The sequence below is a fragment of the Nicotiana attenuata genome, chromosome 4 (assembly GCF_001879085.1).
Source record: "Nicotiana attenuata strain UT chromosome 4, NIATTr2, whole genome shotgun sequence".
In the NCBI taxonomy this organism is placed as follows: domain Eukaryota; kingdom Viridiplantae; phylum Streptophyta; class Magnoliopsida; order Solanales; family Solanaceae; genus Nicotiana; species Nicotiana attenuata.
Genome location: NC_031992.1, coordinates 10,264,125 through 10,277,956, shown reverse-complemented (window position 1 = coordinate 10,277,956; position 13,832 = coordinate 10,264,125). Strand labels below are relative to the sequence as shown.

The 13,832-nt window shown below is 35.8% G+C and overlaps 1 protein-coding gene across 1 annotated transcript; it reads left to right on the top strand.

The window, feature by feature from the left end:
• On the top strand, positions 9,189–13,149 carry LOC109224969. The gene is made up of 4 exons (XM_019389550.1): positions 9,189–10,663; positions 10,858–11,053; positions 11,784–11,866; positions 12,784–13,149. The coding sequence occupies exons 1-4, from the start codon at positions 9,842–9,844 to the stop codon at positions 12,856–12,858; spliced, it is 1,176 nt and encodes a 391-aa protein (XP_019245095.1). The 5' UTR covers positions 9,189–9,841; the 3' UTR covers positions 12,859–13,149.

Below are 13,832 nucleotides of genomic sequence, written 5' to 3'. Positions count from 1 at the left end.
TGTGCTTCCTTAATTTCACTATACCGTTGTTACATGATAGTACATGTTTCAAATTATACCTGCAGACCTTCAAAAAAGACTTAAAGAAGTTGATAATGATAATAGGAAAAAGTTGAAGATCTTGCGTGGCTTTTTCTTTTGGTTACAGGTGAGTGGTTCATCTCAGCACAATAGTGCAGAATACATTGATGTTTTCCTTTTGGATTGGGTTCTTGATATACCTACACCTATCTGTTGCTAATCAATGAAAGAAGGTTGTTGGTCAAAAGATACTGTTATATGGATGTATGTTTTAAATACAAGGTTTAACGCTATCTCCAGACCTTAAACTTGCTAGTTAGAATTTGAATTCTGGAGAAAAAAAGTTACTAACATTGTAATACTTTTATTAGCAACATTAACAAACGAATGATGAGGTTGATGAAATCAGCAAGTACCTAGTTGCCTCACCTTATGAAAAGTAACAGTGGTTCAGTTTAAACTCTTTTTTGGGCTACTTTCCTATGCATTTTCACTAAACTAGGTAATGATTAAATTGAAGGGGAGCCTTGGCGTAACTGGTAAAGTTGCTGCCATATGAACAGGAGGTCAGGGTTGCGAGCCGTGGAAACAGCCTCTTACAGAAATGCAGGGTAAGACTGCATACAATATATAGACCTTTGTGGTCCGGCCCTTCCGCGGACCCCGCGCATCGTGGGAGCTTAGTGCACGGGACTGCCCCTTTTTAGGTAATGATTAAATTGATGACAAATTCAGAACTAGCAAAAAACATAAAAGACTTACCATGTCTTGTGCTTTTGTAGCCAATGCCTACAGGTAAAATTCCTACTTGTACTCACTGATTACTTTACTAAATGGGTAGAAGCAGGAGCATTTAAACAGGTACGAGAAAAGGAAGTTAGAGATTTCATTTGGCGAAATATCATATGTCGATTTGGTGTACCAAAAGAAATCGTATGTGATAACGGCCCACAATTTATAGGCGCACAAATCACAAAATTTTTACAAAGTTGGCAAATCAAAAGGATTACCTCCACGCCTTATCATCCGGTGGGTAATGGACAAGCTGAATCAACAAATAAAGTCATTATCAACAATTTGAAGAAACGATTAGAAAAATCTAAAGGCAATTGGCCAGAAGTGCTACCTGGTATTTTATGGGCATATCGCACGACAACAAAAACAAGTACAGGTGAAACACCATTCTCATTGGTGTACGGAGCTAAAGCTTTAATTCCGGTTGAGATAGGGGAACCAAGCACGAGGTGTACGCAAGCGTCAGAAGAATCTAATGAAGAGGAGATGCGCATAAACCTTGACTTACTTGAAGGAAGAAGAGAAACTGCATTAATAAGAATGGCAGCACAAAAACAAGTCATTGAACGATATTACAATCGAAAGGCACGATTAAGATAATTCAAGATTGGGGACTTCGTACTCAAGAAAGTTTTTCAATCCACGAAGGCGGCTAATACGGGAGAGTCCAACTTGGGAAGGACCTTACAGGATTCATGGTATTGCGGGAAAATGAGCATACGAGCTGGAGACAATGGATGGCAAGATATTACCTTCACATTGGAATGCCGTTCACCTGAAGAGATACTATTTCTAAACGAATACCCACGGTCGGGTATCTTCATTTTAAAATTCTATTTTTTGAATTATTAAAGTTTTACTAACGATTTTAGATGATAGGCAAAAAGCTAGCCCGTACTAAATGATGAATCACGACCTGCAAGGCACGTTGAATAAATTAAAATTCCCGGTCTAGGGTTACAACTATTTTGATAGAAATTCAGATGAGTTAAGCAGTCTTCATCTATAATCGCACCTCTGAGTTCCGTGTGTTTTTCCTTTTACAGGAAAAGGACCAAAATGATAGGAACAATCAAGTGCTCGAGGCTTCATACTTCAATGCTCAAACACTTGGGGGACTATATAATATACATAGACACGTGTATTAAGAAGGTAATGAAGAAGATTGAGAAACAATCAAAGATCAAGCTTGAAAAGTTCACTCATTGAATGAATCAAGTGCAGAGCAGAGTCACGAGCTAAGGCCAAAGAAAAACCTTATCATAGTTAGGGTAAAGGCAATGTACTGAAACGGGTTATAAATAAAAACCTTGTGTTCGTTTTCTTTTTTGAAATCTGTTATAAGAAAAACAGTTACGAGAAAGTTATAGAAGTAATTCAAATACGTGTAAAGTATTCTCCAAAACTAGACAAAGTTCAAATAAAAACTTGTCAAAATTATTTCAAGAAACATGTGTATTCCTATTTCTTTTATCGTATATTAACACCATTATGAAGTTGAGACGTCTTCTTCATTAAGTGTCGAATATAAAAGGGCCCTCTATTATAAAATTCATGATTGATTCCAGTATTCATGAAGTTAAAAATAAAAGCATTTTTGAAAAATAAAAATGCAAGTTATTCAGTAAGTCCTTAAAAAATAAAGGCAAGAATAAACAAAAAAGAAGTTCAAACAGCAACGAAAATTTCTTCATATTAGAAAAGTTTAGACCAAGTATGAACTTAGTCATAAACCAAAAGTTGTTTATACAAAATGCCCCATAAAAGGTCTGGGGACTTAACGTTTTCAATAAACCCTTAAAAAGATCAAGGGTTTCCACCACATACCATCAAAAGAAAAAAAACAACAAAGGAATTTAAACAACATAAACTTTTCACTGAGAAGTTGAAGGAACTGAAGCAGGGACATCAACAGCAGCGGGCTCAGCTTGACTTGAAGGAGAGAGGATACCCGATCATCTTCAACATTTTTAGAAGCTTCAGCCACGGGAGAAGAAAAATCTTGTCTTTGCTGAGTTTTCTCAATAGTCTCTTTGATCTTGGCTAACTCGGATTCCAAGTTAAATTCTCTTCACTAGCTTCAACGAGGGTATCATGGCGGGAATTTAGAAACGCCCAACTCACTTCAATGGCAGTTTTATCTTCAAGGATTTCATAATCTCTCTCCCAGTCAGCAATTTCATTTCTTAACTTTTCATTTTCAGCCAAGGCAGATTCATAAGAAGCTTGAAGAAAAGCGTGAGAATTTTCTAAAGAACAAACCTTATCAGAAGATACCCGGAGGTCTTCTTGAGTTGAGTCAAATTCTGCACGAGTTCACCAGCATACGCTTCTTTTTCACCCAAGAGAGCTTTCAACTCTCTAATCTCCTCACTGGCCTTGGAAAGTTGCTCAGAAAAAGAGGTTTCAAGACGCAACTTCTCTTTATTTGCTTGACTTGAGGAAGCTTTTTCAACTGCCAATTCTGAAGTCAAAGCCCGTACCTGCTGCTCTAAGGTACTTTTACTTTCTTCCAAAGTATCCACCTCAATTTGAAGACTGTCACTGTTCCTTCCAATTATCTGCCTCCATTTGATAGTCACGCGTTAGTTGTTCTGAGAGGGTAACTCTTTTCATCATTTCCGTGCCAATTAAATTGACCTAAAAGAGAAGAGTATATGATAACTCTGAAAACAGAAAGAGGTTAAAGTAAAGCTTGAAAAAGGGATACCTTTAAAGAAGCATGCACTATGTCATTCATCAAGGTCAAAGAACTGTGGCTATCAAGCTTAGCTCTTTCAACTGGACCAATCAAAGGCTTTAGCCACACGTCTGCTTAACCTGATTTCCTTAAAAGATTACCCTCAGCAGGAACTTCAATAGTGACTTGCCTCATAGCAGTACCTCTACTTGAGGAATCAACCTCAGTATGATGAACAGGTGAATGGGGAATTGTTGAAGGAGAAACAGTAGAAGCAGTAAAAACAGTCTGGGGAGGAACGGAAACATCCACGATCGGCAAAGAAGGAGTCACAGGAACGGAAGTAGAAAAAGAAGCCAGGGGTGCTTCATCAGAAACCGACCAAAATTTTCACTACCAAACCCGCGGTTAAAAAGCTGCTCAACAGAATCATGAGCAACAGCGGGAACATTATCAACATCATCAGGGATCACCACCGTGGCTTCAACAGACTCGGTAAGAGGAATAGAACGGCGGGGGGGGGGGGGGTGCTTCCTCATCAGAGATAATACGTCTACGAGCCCGTGGCCTTGTTACCAAGGAACCCCCATCTTCCTCTTCTTCAGAGTCTTGGTCATCAACGGCTTTTCTTTTCGATGAAGAGCCCAAAATTATTTCTTGGACCCGTTCCAAAGAAATACGAGAAGCCGCGACCGCCTCGGCACTAATCCCTCGAACTGCAAATCCTGATAAAAAGAAGGATTAAAGTAAGTTCAAGAAAAAGTAATATATAAAAAAAACTCTCTTACCATGAGTTTTCACTTTCCAACCAAATCGTTGGGAAAGAGTCTTCCAAGATCTACCCTCCATTGGGGCAGTATTCAACAGCTTTCCTACCCAACCACGAAAATTGGGAATATTATCAACAATTTCCATGGTTGCTGGAAAAGAAAAGGAAAATTAGGATAATAATCATCAAAATTGAAGGGAAAAAAAAGGTACGAGAGAGTTATAAAAAAAAACTCCCGTGCAAAATTCCACTTCTCAGGGAAGGGAACATTCTCATCACCCACTAAACCAACAGTGGGGGCAGCAACAAACCTGGCATACCAGCCACGGTCTTTGTCATCTTCAGGATCGACCAAAACTCTTTTACTCCTTGCAACTAAGGTAAAAACACCTTGGCGAAAGAGTCTGGGGCATAAAGGTGAATTAGATGAGAAAAGGTGAAAGGCATGCCTGCCATGTTAGATAAATGCCTTAAACAGGCCACAACCCTACATACTAGAGGGCCAATTTGACCTAAACAAACGTCAAAAAAATGACAAAATTCAAGGATAACAGGATCAATAGCAGGTTTGAAACCTAGTGTGAAAGGGTATGTATAAACAAAAGAAAACCCAATTAAATAAGAAGTAATTCTCTGGTTTGCATTGGGGATTATAATAGGGAAGTCATGACTCCAATGGCATTCTTTGCGAACCAAAGTAATCAGACCCTCAATAATCTGAGTGGGGTAGATATCAGCATGATCTAAAGAAGGCACTTGATTTCTAAGGGATTCTCTATCATTATAGAAAGATAGTTCCGCAGGAACTATTTCCTCTATTGAAGGCTCACGAAGAGGTTCAGAAGGTTCCTTACCCCTAGAAGAAGATCTTTGAGAAAGAGAACCTTTGGTTCTAGAAGAAGGACTGGAACTAGATGAAGGAAGAGAAGAACTACGTATGGATGAAGACCCTAAATTACGTAGTCTACCTCCTCTTCTGCTCCTACTAGGGGCAGGAGGAAGGTTATCAACAATGGAAACTCGTCTAGGGTTAGCGTTTGAAATTTATGTGAGAAAGACAAAGATGAGAACTATATTTATATTAAGAAGCAACCGTCAAAGGAAAATGTACAGTGGGAACTGTCGCTTCGTAATTGGTGAAGCCGTAAAAGAGCCTTAAAAAGCACTGCAAAGTCGCAGAACCAACAAAAAGGTGCCACGTTTAACAAGCATTAAATGGAAGTGACAACTGAAGCATCGATTCTATCATAGCATTAATAACGACAAATATTCTTGCTTTAATAAAATCCACTCCCCAAATATTCAATTGATGAATAAATGGCAAGTGAGGGGACTATCTATATCGGGAAAAATTGAGTTTACATATTGAAGTGATTGAAAGATGACGTGTCATGACATGAAGGCTGGTCAAAGAGTGATAATTAGCAAAGAGGCACAAGTTGCAACAGGGACGAGCAGGGCTACAAGCAGAGGCACGAGCAGATATTCAAAAGATCGATGCTCGTACCTATTTAAATCTAAAAGTTAAGGAGAATGAATCTGACAGCACAAGAGAGTACAGATACAGTATTTAATAAGCATTAAATACTGAAAACGTTAGAGAATCTGTATTAAATTACAATGATTATGTAACGTAGCATTTAATGCCTTTAATTGACTATAATTACCTTATTATGACAAAGGCAAAACGTATATCTTAGAGGTAGCTATAAAAAGGAGAAGACTAGTCATTTGTAAGGACACGAAAAATCAACTGAATATACTGGATTACTTTATTTTCTGCTATCTATTTGTTATCAAAATCAATTTCTTTTATTCATTTTCGATTATCAGTAACCCGAGTTCTTCTAAAAATAAAGCTTTGACTGAAATTTTATTTTTTGGTTAAACAATATATATACACTATATGTTATTATAGGAAACAATAACGGTGTAATTTAGCTATTTTATTGTTGTATACTATTAAGGTATATACAAAAGAGATTTTTACATTCCTATGCCACATAGGAAACCTTATTACCCTCAATGTTTAAGGTTTGACTTAATTACACTTAGTATACCAAATTACCAATTCTATATCATAGTGTATTTTAACCTAAAAAGCTAGCATCCTCACCTTGAGCAGTTTTTGTTAACATATTAAAATATGTCACCTAATTGAGTCCAGCTCATAAATTTTTCAAAATTCAACAAATTGTGCCGTAATAGCATGCAAATATATCACGCAGTTTCAAAACGAATCATGTGGTGATTTCTGAAGTAAGTTATTTATCTTATTATGTTATTATTAATCAAAGATTTCTTATATAGCTAGAACGACCCTCACAAATTGCGAATACTAATTTTATTTGATTAACAGTATTTCAAAAGATACAACCATATAGAAAATCTTGATTTCTCCATAATCGATAATGGCATACTACAAGTTGAAGTTTTTATTTAATTTGTTTCTTTATTTAATTACATATTAATATTCCCACTATGGATTATTAATTATCAGTTTATCTTTTAGTCTAAAGTCATAAAGTAAAAGAACCACAACATTAGTGTATCAACTAAATCTTCTTGACAACAATTGAAGAATGTAAAAATTCCTATGTGGCATAGGAATGTAAAAATGCATTTACAATTGAAAACAATGCATCTACAATCAGAATACAAATAATCCACAATTCATCTACAAAATGTCTACAAACTGGGTATATTGAATTTTAATATCCCAATTCCCTTTCGATTGTAGTTTAATTGGGATTTTCGACATAATTGCGTTTTTTGCAGAAGATTTGTAGAAGTTTTAGTCGTTTTTGATTTGTGAAAACAGAAAACAAAGCATCTACAATTAGAATACAAATAATCTATAATTTATCTACAAAATATCTACAAACTGGGTACATTGAATTTTTAATATCCCAATTCCCATTCAATTGTAGCATAATTGGGATTTTAGACATAATTGCGTTTTTCCAGAAGATTTGTAGAAGTTTTAGCCGTTTTTTATTTGTGAAAACAGAAAATAAAGCATCTACAATCAGAATACAAATAATCTACAATTTATCTACAATTTCTGCAATATGTCTTCTTCTTCTTCTTCGAGTTTCAATCTGAAATTCAGTCAAAACCAACTCTAATCTTCACCAAAACCCCTCAAAATTGAGATATAAACTCCAAACCATATTCCCGATTATTTTCAACAACACCCAATCCAAACAAATAATGATTTTTGAAAACCCAAATTTGAATTCAAAGCTTTCAAGCTTTTTAATGGCTGTCAATGGTGGAAAATATCTGGATGAATATTTACTTCCATAATTGTAGCGCGCCTAAATAGGAATATCTGGAAGAATATTTAGTTCCAGATTTGTAGCGCGCCTAATTAGGAAGGAATCATCTCCTAATAATTGGTATTTAATGAATGGTATATATTTTGTAGAATAACTGTGAACATGGCAGGTAAATATGAAACTATGCACATTTTTGATAAGAAGGTTTCATATATGGTATAGGAAGAAAAAAGTCTCTATACAAAATTGTGTAGCTCAATAATAGACAACGAACATAAGTACAACCATGTAATTTTTTAAGAAGCAATTTTGTTAATTAGATACATGCGAATAAATATTTTGTTTAAATAATCATGAAAAAACTACCAAACTTTTAAATAACAAACTAACAGCAAATATTGATGTACCACCAAACGATGTGGTGCAGCGGATAAAGCTGCTTTTCCCTTAATCAGAGGTCTCGGATTCGAACTCTGGGTATGGAAAAATTCTTGGTAGTGAGCGTTTCCTCCCGAATGGGCCCTATGCGATGTGAATTCGAATATAGTTGGACTCCATTACAAGTACCGGACACCGGGTGGGAAAACGGGTGAAAAAAACAAAAAAAATATTGATGTTACATATTGCCATTGGCGACTCAGAAAATGATTAAGTGCAGTGACCAAAACGAATTAGAAATGACAAGGAATGGATTAGTAAAACAACTGAATGAAAAAGACATTTCATTCTGTTGGCCAATAAAAGAAATGGTTGGTATCTTTTTCTGTTAACGAAAATGTTTAGTCTAACTCAACTAAAAAGCTATCTCATGAGATAAGAATTACTTAAAATATTTATTAATTAAGTCTCACTCGATGTGAGATTCAACACCCTCGTTGATGCTAACATTGGGTAAATTGGAATGAATCTGAGTTCCGATATCATATTAAAAAAATAAACTTTAATTCTAACTCAACTTTAAAAATTAGCTGACGGAGATTTTCAAGATCATACAAGAAGACACATTTGTTAATTCCCACCCGACGTGGGACTCAATATTTTCAGATAATAAAAAGGTTATATATTGACAGACACAAATACTAGAAACAATAAAAGAAATAATTAGAGCTATACCTTGACTTCTGAAAAGTAGAAGAGAAGTGCAGAAAGTAATTTCACCAATTCGCTATTCTGACGGTTATACCTGTGGAAGAGACAAAGTAAGAAAAACATTCAATTTTTTATTTATTTCCCTACACTTTCGATAATTTGATTCATTCATATGTATATCATATCACCGATATAATGAAAACCTAACACAAATATATACCTCTCTATTTCAGGACCAACTACTAGAAACCATAATATAAATGGAAATCATATACAAAAGGATTTTATCTGATTTTCAATATAGGTGGTTTGAATATTGAGTAAAGTAGGCTTATAATAAATTCAACAAGAAATACGCTACTTGTACTATAAAAATGGACAAGTAAACCCATATAATAAAAATGTTACACAAATATTAATTTGTAAAATATTTCCATTATATAAGTTGTTTTGAAATATAAATATTATGTTCATAACTACTAGCTGAAGTCAATAATTAAAAGGTACTCATAGAAAGATAAAGGAATAACAGAAGTAAAGAAAGAAAGAAAAAAGAAGTTGAGACGGCTTTTCATAGGACAATAGTCATAGAAATTGGGTTGTTGTCTTTTTCATTCTTACACTTGTGGTTTCTCTTTCTCTACTTGCTTTCACTGTAAGTTTCGCCCTTCTTTGCTCCTGTCCCTTTATTTTTGGTATTTAAACTACAAGTTTTTTTCTTGGGATTGTTCACTAGTGTGTGTGTATGCCAAATGACATACATTGATTTTCCTTTTGAATTTGTTTATTAAAGTAACAGAACCCCCAAAGAAGGCTCACTGACTTTGGTGGAAAACGCCCAAAGAGTAGTACGAGCATGTTCAACTTTTAAAGAGTTTATAGTGTATTTGGAAGTATCAGTAAAGAGTCCCGATACCTATGTCATACCCATCTGGGCGCTGTAGGCAATGAAGAGTTTGTTTAAGTACAGACATACACGCATATAAATATGTATATGTGTATGTATGTATGTATACACACGAGTTCTTGAATTCTAATTTTTTATGGACATTGATTATTCCTTTTGCTTACTAATCGTTGGATTTTTCAGCAGTATACTGGCATGAAGTTTAATGAATCTCTGTGTCTCTGAATTATATTGGGGTGAAAGAGCAGTGGTTTTGTTGTTCTGGGCTGTTCGTTTGTTGGAACTGAATTCCATTGTAAATGGGGCGGCCAGGATTGAGGAGCTGTGGTGTCTCGGCGGAGTATTTGTGTGAACAGCCGAAATTAGATATTAGTGATAATATTCGTCTAGTGCAACATATTTCAAGATCACAGAATGTTGATGAAAATTATGCCGAGTTTTTAAAGTTTCTCTACAACTATGATATAAATTCTAAGTCATACACAAATGAACATGGAAATTATGGCAGCGCTGATGCAGTTGAGGATGAGGATGAGGATGAAGCTGACCCGCAGTACAAGATGTTTTTGGCTAATGCTAAGCCTGATGGAAAGTCATATGTGCTTAAAGTTGATTCAGAGGATGGCGTTCCTGTGTTCATAAAGTATGAAAAAGAGTGTGGGTGTAATCATGGGTGTGAATGTTTGCATCGAAAAAAACAGAAGGATATGGAGATGCAAAAGGATGCCGCGGATGAGAAAAACTTGCTAAGTAGCAATAAATCCATGGGAGACGTGGATGCGATATTTGAGCCTGTCGATCCTATTTCTCAGAGGAAAATTGGGATTGTGAGCCGGAAGTGTAGCACGGGAAAACATGGTGCATCCAGGAGGCAGGGCAAATCCGAGACTAAGATAAAGTCAGGTAAGGAGAAGATGATGGAAAAAGGGAGTAGACCAGTTAATGTTACAGGCAAAGAAGAAGCATCCGATGTAGATGAAGATTATAGGTTACTCATGGAAAATCTTCAATGTAAGAATTGGGGCTTGAAAGCCTCGTTAAGAAGCGGTACTGTTATTGAATATGAAGCCGTGGAAGATGACGTCGAAATCCTTTACAACAATGGTGGTACACTCAACAAGGTAGGAAGGTTTAACCTTACAGTTTCTTTAAGAAAACACCACGAGAGTATGTTCTTCCGACCTTTGTTTCTCCTCCCTATTCTCTCTTTCGCCTTTACCTGCTCGGTTTCAAGTTTCTGGAAATAGTTCCTCATGATACTTGTATTTTTAAATGAGCTTCAATGAATACTAAGATCGAGGATACATATCCACAGATAAATGTGCGGTCTAAGTTCAGGCAGAAAGTCATGGATCTTCTGAAGAAGCCTTACAATCAAAATGAGTACGAAGAACTATGGACTGATGTTAATGCTAAAAAACCAGTGCTAAAGCATATGGACTTGCGTAATGGGAAAGTGAAGTTTTATGGGACACAGAAAATGGGAAAGTCATATCTGGATCACCATGAAGGTAAGGTCAACATCCTGTAAGTTAGCTTTTCATCGTCTCAATAGTATGATTTCCAGTATTTTCAAAGTTTCGGTACCACTGCACCTCGCGTGGTTTCTGCTGCATATGTCAGTTCAGGTGAATTCTATATCCTCTCAAACGTTAGTAAATATTTGGATAATGGTTGTCATCTGTCATTGAACTCAAATGGCTTGGAGTAACTTCCTTTGTTTATCTAAAACACTTTACATTTGTAGTCTCTGATCTCATCTTTGGATGTCTTGCTAGTTTCTGTAAGGTATGGTGTCAATGCAAAAGAATAGTACAAAATGTTGTAAGATGTCACCATAGTATAAAGGATGACAAATCCAAAAAGATTTAATGGAATTCTGTTCATTTATACCATCCGCAGGCCATAGCATAATTAGGTTGATTATTGACTAGTTGCTCCAGGGAAGGTGTGAAAACTTTCATTGTATTGTTTCATGCTTTTCTATTGGATGTTTTTACAACCTTCCAAATTTAATATTAACTGATGTGGAAGATTTTCCTTTTCTTACTTTTGCAATTTTGATGTATTCAGATCAATGCCAATCATCGCCTTGATCTTACTTTTTATGGGCTCTTTCTCTCTGAGTTCTCTGCAGTTTCGGCACTATGAAGTCATTCAAACTTTATGCTTCTTGAGTTTCACTTTAATTTCACTGTACTGTCGCTACATAATAGAACATCTTTCAAATTATACTTGCAGACCTTCAAAAAAGACTTAAAGAAGTTGATAATGATAATAGGAAAAAGTTGAAGATCTTGCGTGGCTTTTTCTTTTGGTTACAGGTGAGTGGTTCATCTCAGCACAATTAGTGAAGAATACATTGATGTTTTCCTTTTGGCTTGGGTTCTTGATATACCTACATCTATCTGTTGCTAATCAATGAAAGAAGGTTGTTGGTCAAAAGATATTATTATATGGATGTATGTTTTAAATTCAAGGTTTAACGCTATCTCGAGACCTTAAAGTTGCTAGTTAGAATTTGAATTCTGGATAAAAAAAGTACTAACATTGTAATCCTTTTATTAACAACATTAACAAATGAATGATGAGGTTTATGAAATCAGCAAGTACCTAATTGCCTCACCTTATGAAAAGTAACAATGTTTCAGTTTAAACTCTTGTTTGGGCTAATTTCCTATGCATTTTCACTAAACTAGGTAATGATTACATTGATGACAAATTCAGAACTAGCAAAAAACATAAAACGCTTTACCATGTGTCGTGCTTCTGTAGCCAATGCCAGCCCATGATTTTTCTTTATTATAAATAATTAGAACTAAGTTTCAGAGAAACATCCAATGTGTTAATATGAGAAGACAAAACACCATTGCCCTTTTGCATCTTGTCCTAGTTCTGCGGTGACCTATGTTTAAACTTTCAAGTGATTCACGTGATCAGAAAATTTGGGTAATTGAAACCTTCGTTCCGTTGAAGCTTCAGAAGAATGAAGTTGTTGTATTATTGTTGTATTCATACACAGGTTGAATATAAGGGTTATGTGTTGCTTGAGTGTTGATCCCATTTGACTAGTAAAAGTAGTTTCAGGATGAGTGATCGACGATATAAATCCCATGCTTGAATTTCAATAATCATTGTAACCATCATATAGCAACCTGATTTTCACTATGCTCTATTTGTTGCATGCTAATTTTTTCACTGACAAATTTACTCGTGTATTTTCTCATTTGGTGGTTGCTAGAATCTCACCAACAAGGAATCATTCATACCTTGGAAAGACGCTGAGTTTCTTTCGGGGGTGGCTGAATCCAGCTAGAAGTGATGCACCTGCAGTCTTACTTTTTTGCAATTAATCACACGAAGACATCCACTGAAACATGTCTATAAAGTATGTCATGGTGAAGATTGAAATTATGCACTGCATTTTATATGAAGTACATATATTATACAGGCAAGCCAGCCTAGCAGTGGAACATCTTGTGAATTCTCGGCATGGCTTTGGAATTTTTTTGTGATCTTCTAAGTTCTGGGGATTTTTGTACGTCTCAAACAAGGATGTAAAAGGAGTTGATGTCAATATGCATGCAAAAGTAAGTATCTTCATCCACTTCTGTCTTTTACCATTTATCCCAATATGCAGATTTTAGCTTTTTATTTGGACTACTTGAATTGTCCTATTTCCTTTGTAAGGTGCAAAGGAGAACAGTGGGAGTGGGGTTTGCAGGGAAAAAAAAAGAACAAAAATGAGGTGACTAACAAAGAAAGATTCAGGATTTTGAAGTTTATGGGTTTCTACAACGATCTCAAATTTAAAAAGAAAAGACGGCTCGGTGCACTAAGCTCCCGCTATGCGTGGGGTTCGTGGGGTTCGGGGAAGGGTTGGACCACAAGGGTCTATTGTACGCAGCCTTACCTTGCATTTTTGTAAGAGGGTGTTTCCACGGCTTGAATCCGTGACCTTCTGGTCACATGGCAGCAACTTTACTAGTTATGACAACTCCCCTTCTACAACGATCTCTAGTTAATTGGCAATAATTACTAGGTTTACAGACAAATAAATGTAGATACTTTAATGCATATCTCAAATCACTACAACTAGGGGTGTACATAGGCTGGGTTGGTTCAAGTTTTTCAATTACCAAATCAAACCAATTGTGTCGGGTTTTTAAATCTAAAGACCAAACCAAACTAACAAAAGTCAGATTTTTCAATTTCGGGTTTTCTCGGATTTTCGGTTTTTTCGGATTTTTTGCCGGTAAAGTCTTCATAGCACAAAACATATAACTTTTG

Excerpts from the sequence above, each read along its gene's own strand:
- LOC109224969 (XM_019389550.1), top strand. The coding sequence starts at position 9,842 with ATGGGGCGGCCAGGATTGAGGAGCTGTGGTGTCTCGGCGGAGTATTTG. Across the intron at positions 10,664-10,857 it reads ATGGTGGTACACTCAACAAG|ATAAATGTGCGGTCTAAGTT; the intron begins GTAGGAAGGTTT and ends ACATATCCACAG. Across the intron at positions 11,054-11,783 it reads ATATCTGGATCACCATGAAG|ACCTTCAAAAAAGACTTAAA; the intron begins GTAAGGTCAACA and ends TTATACTTGCAG.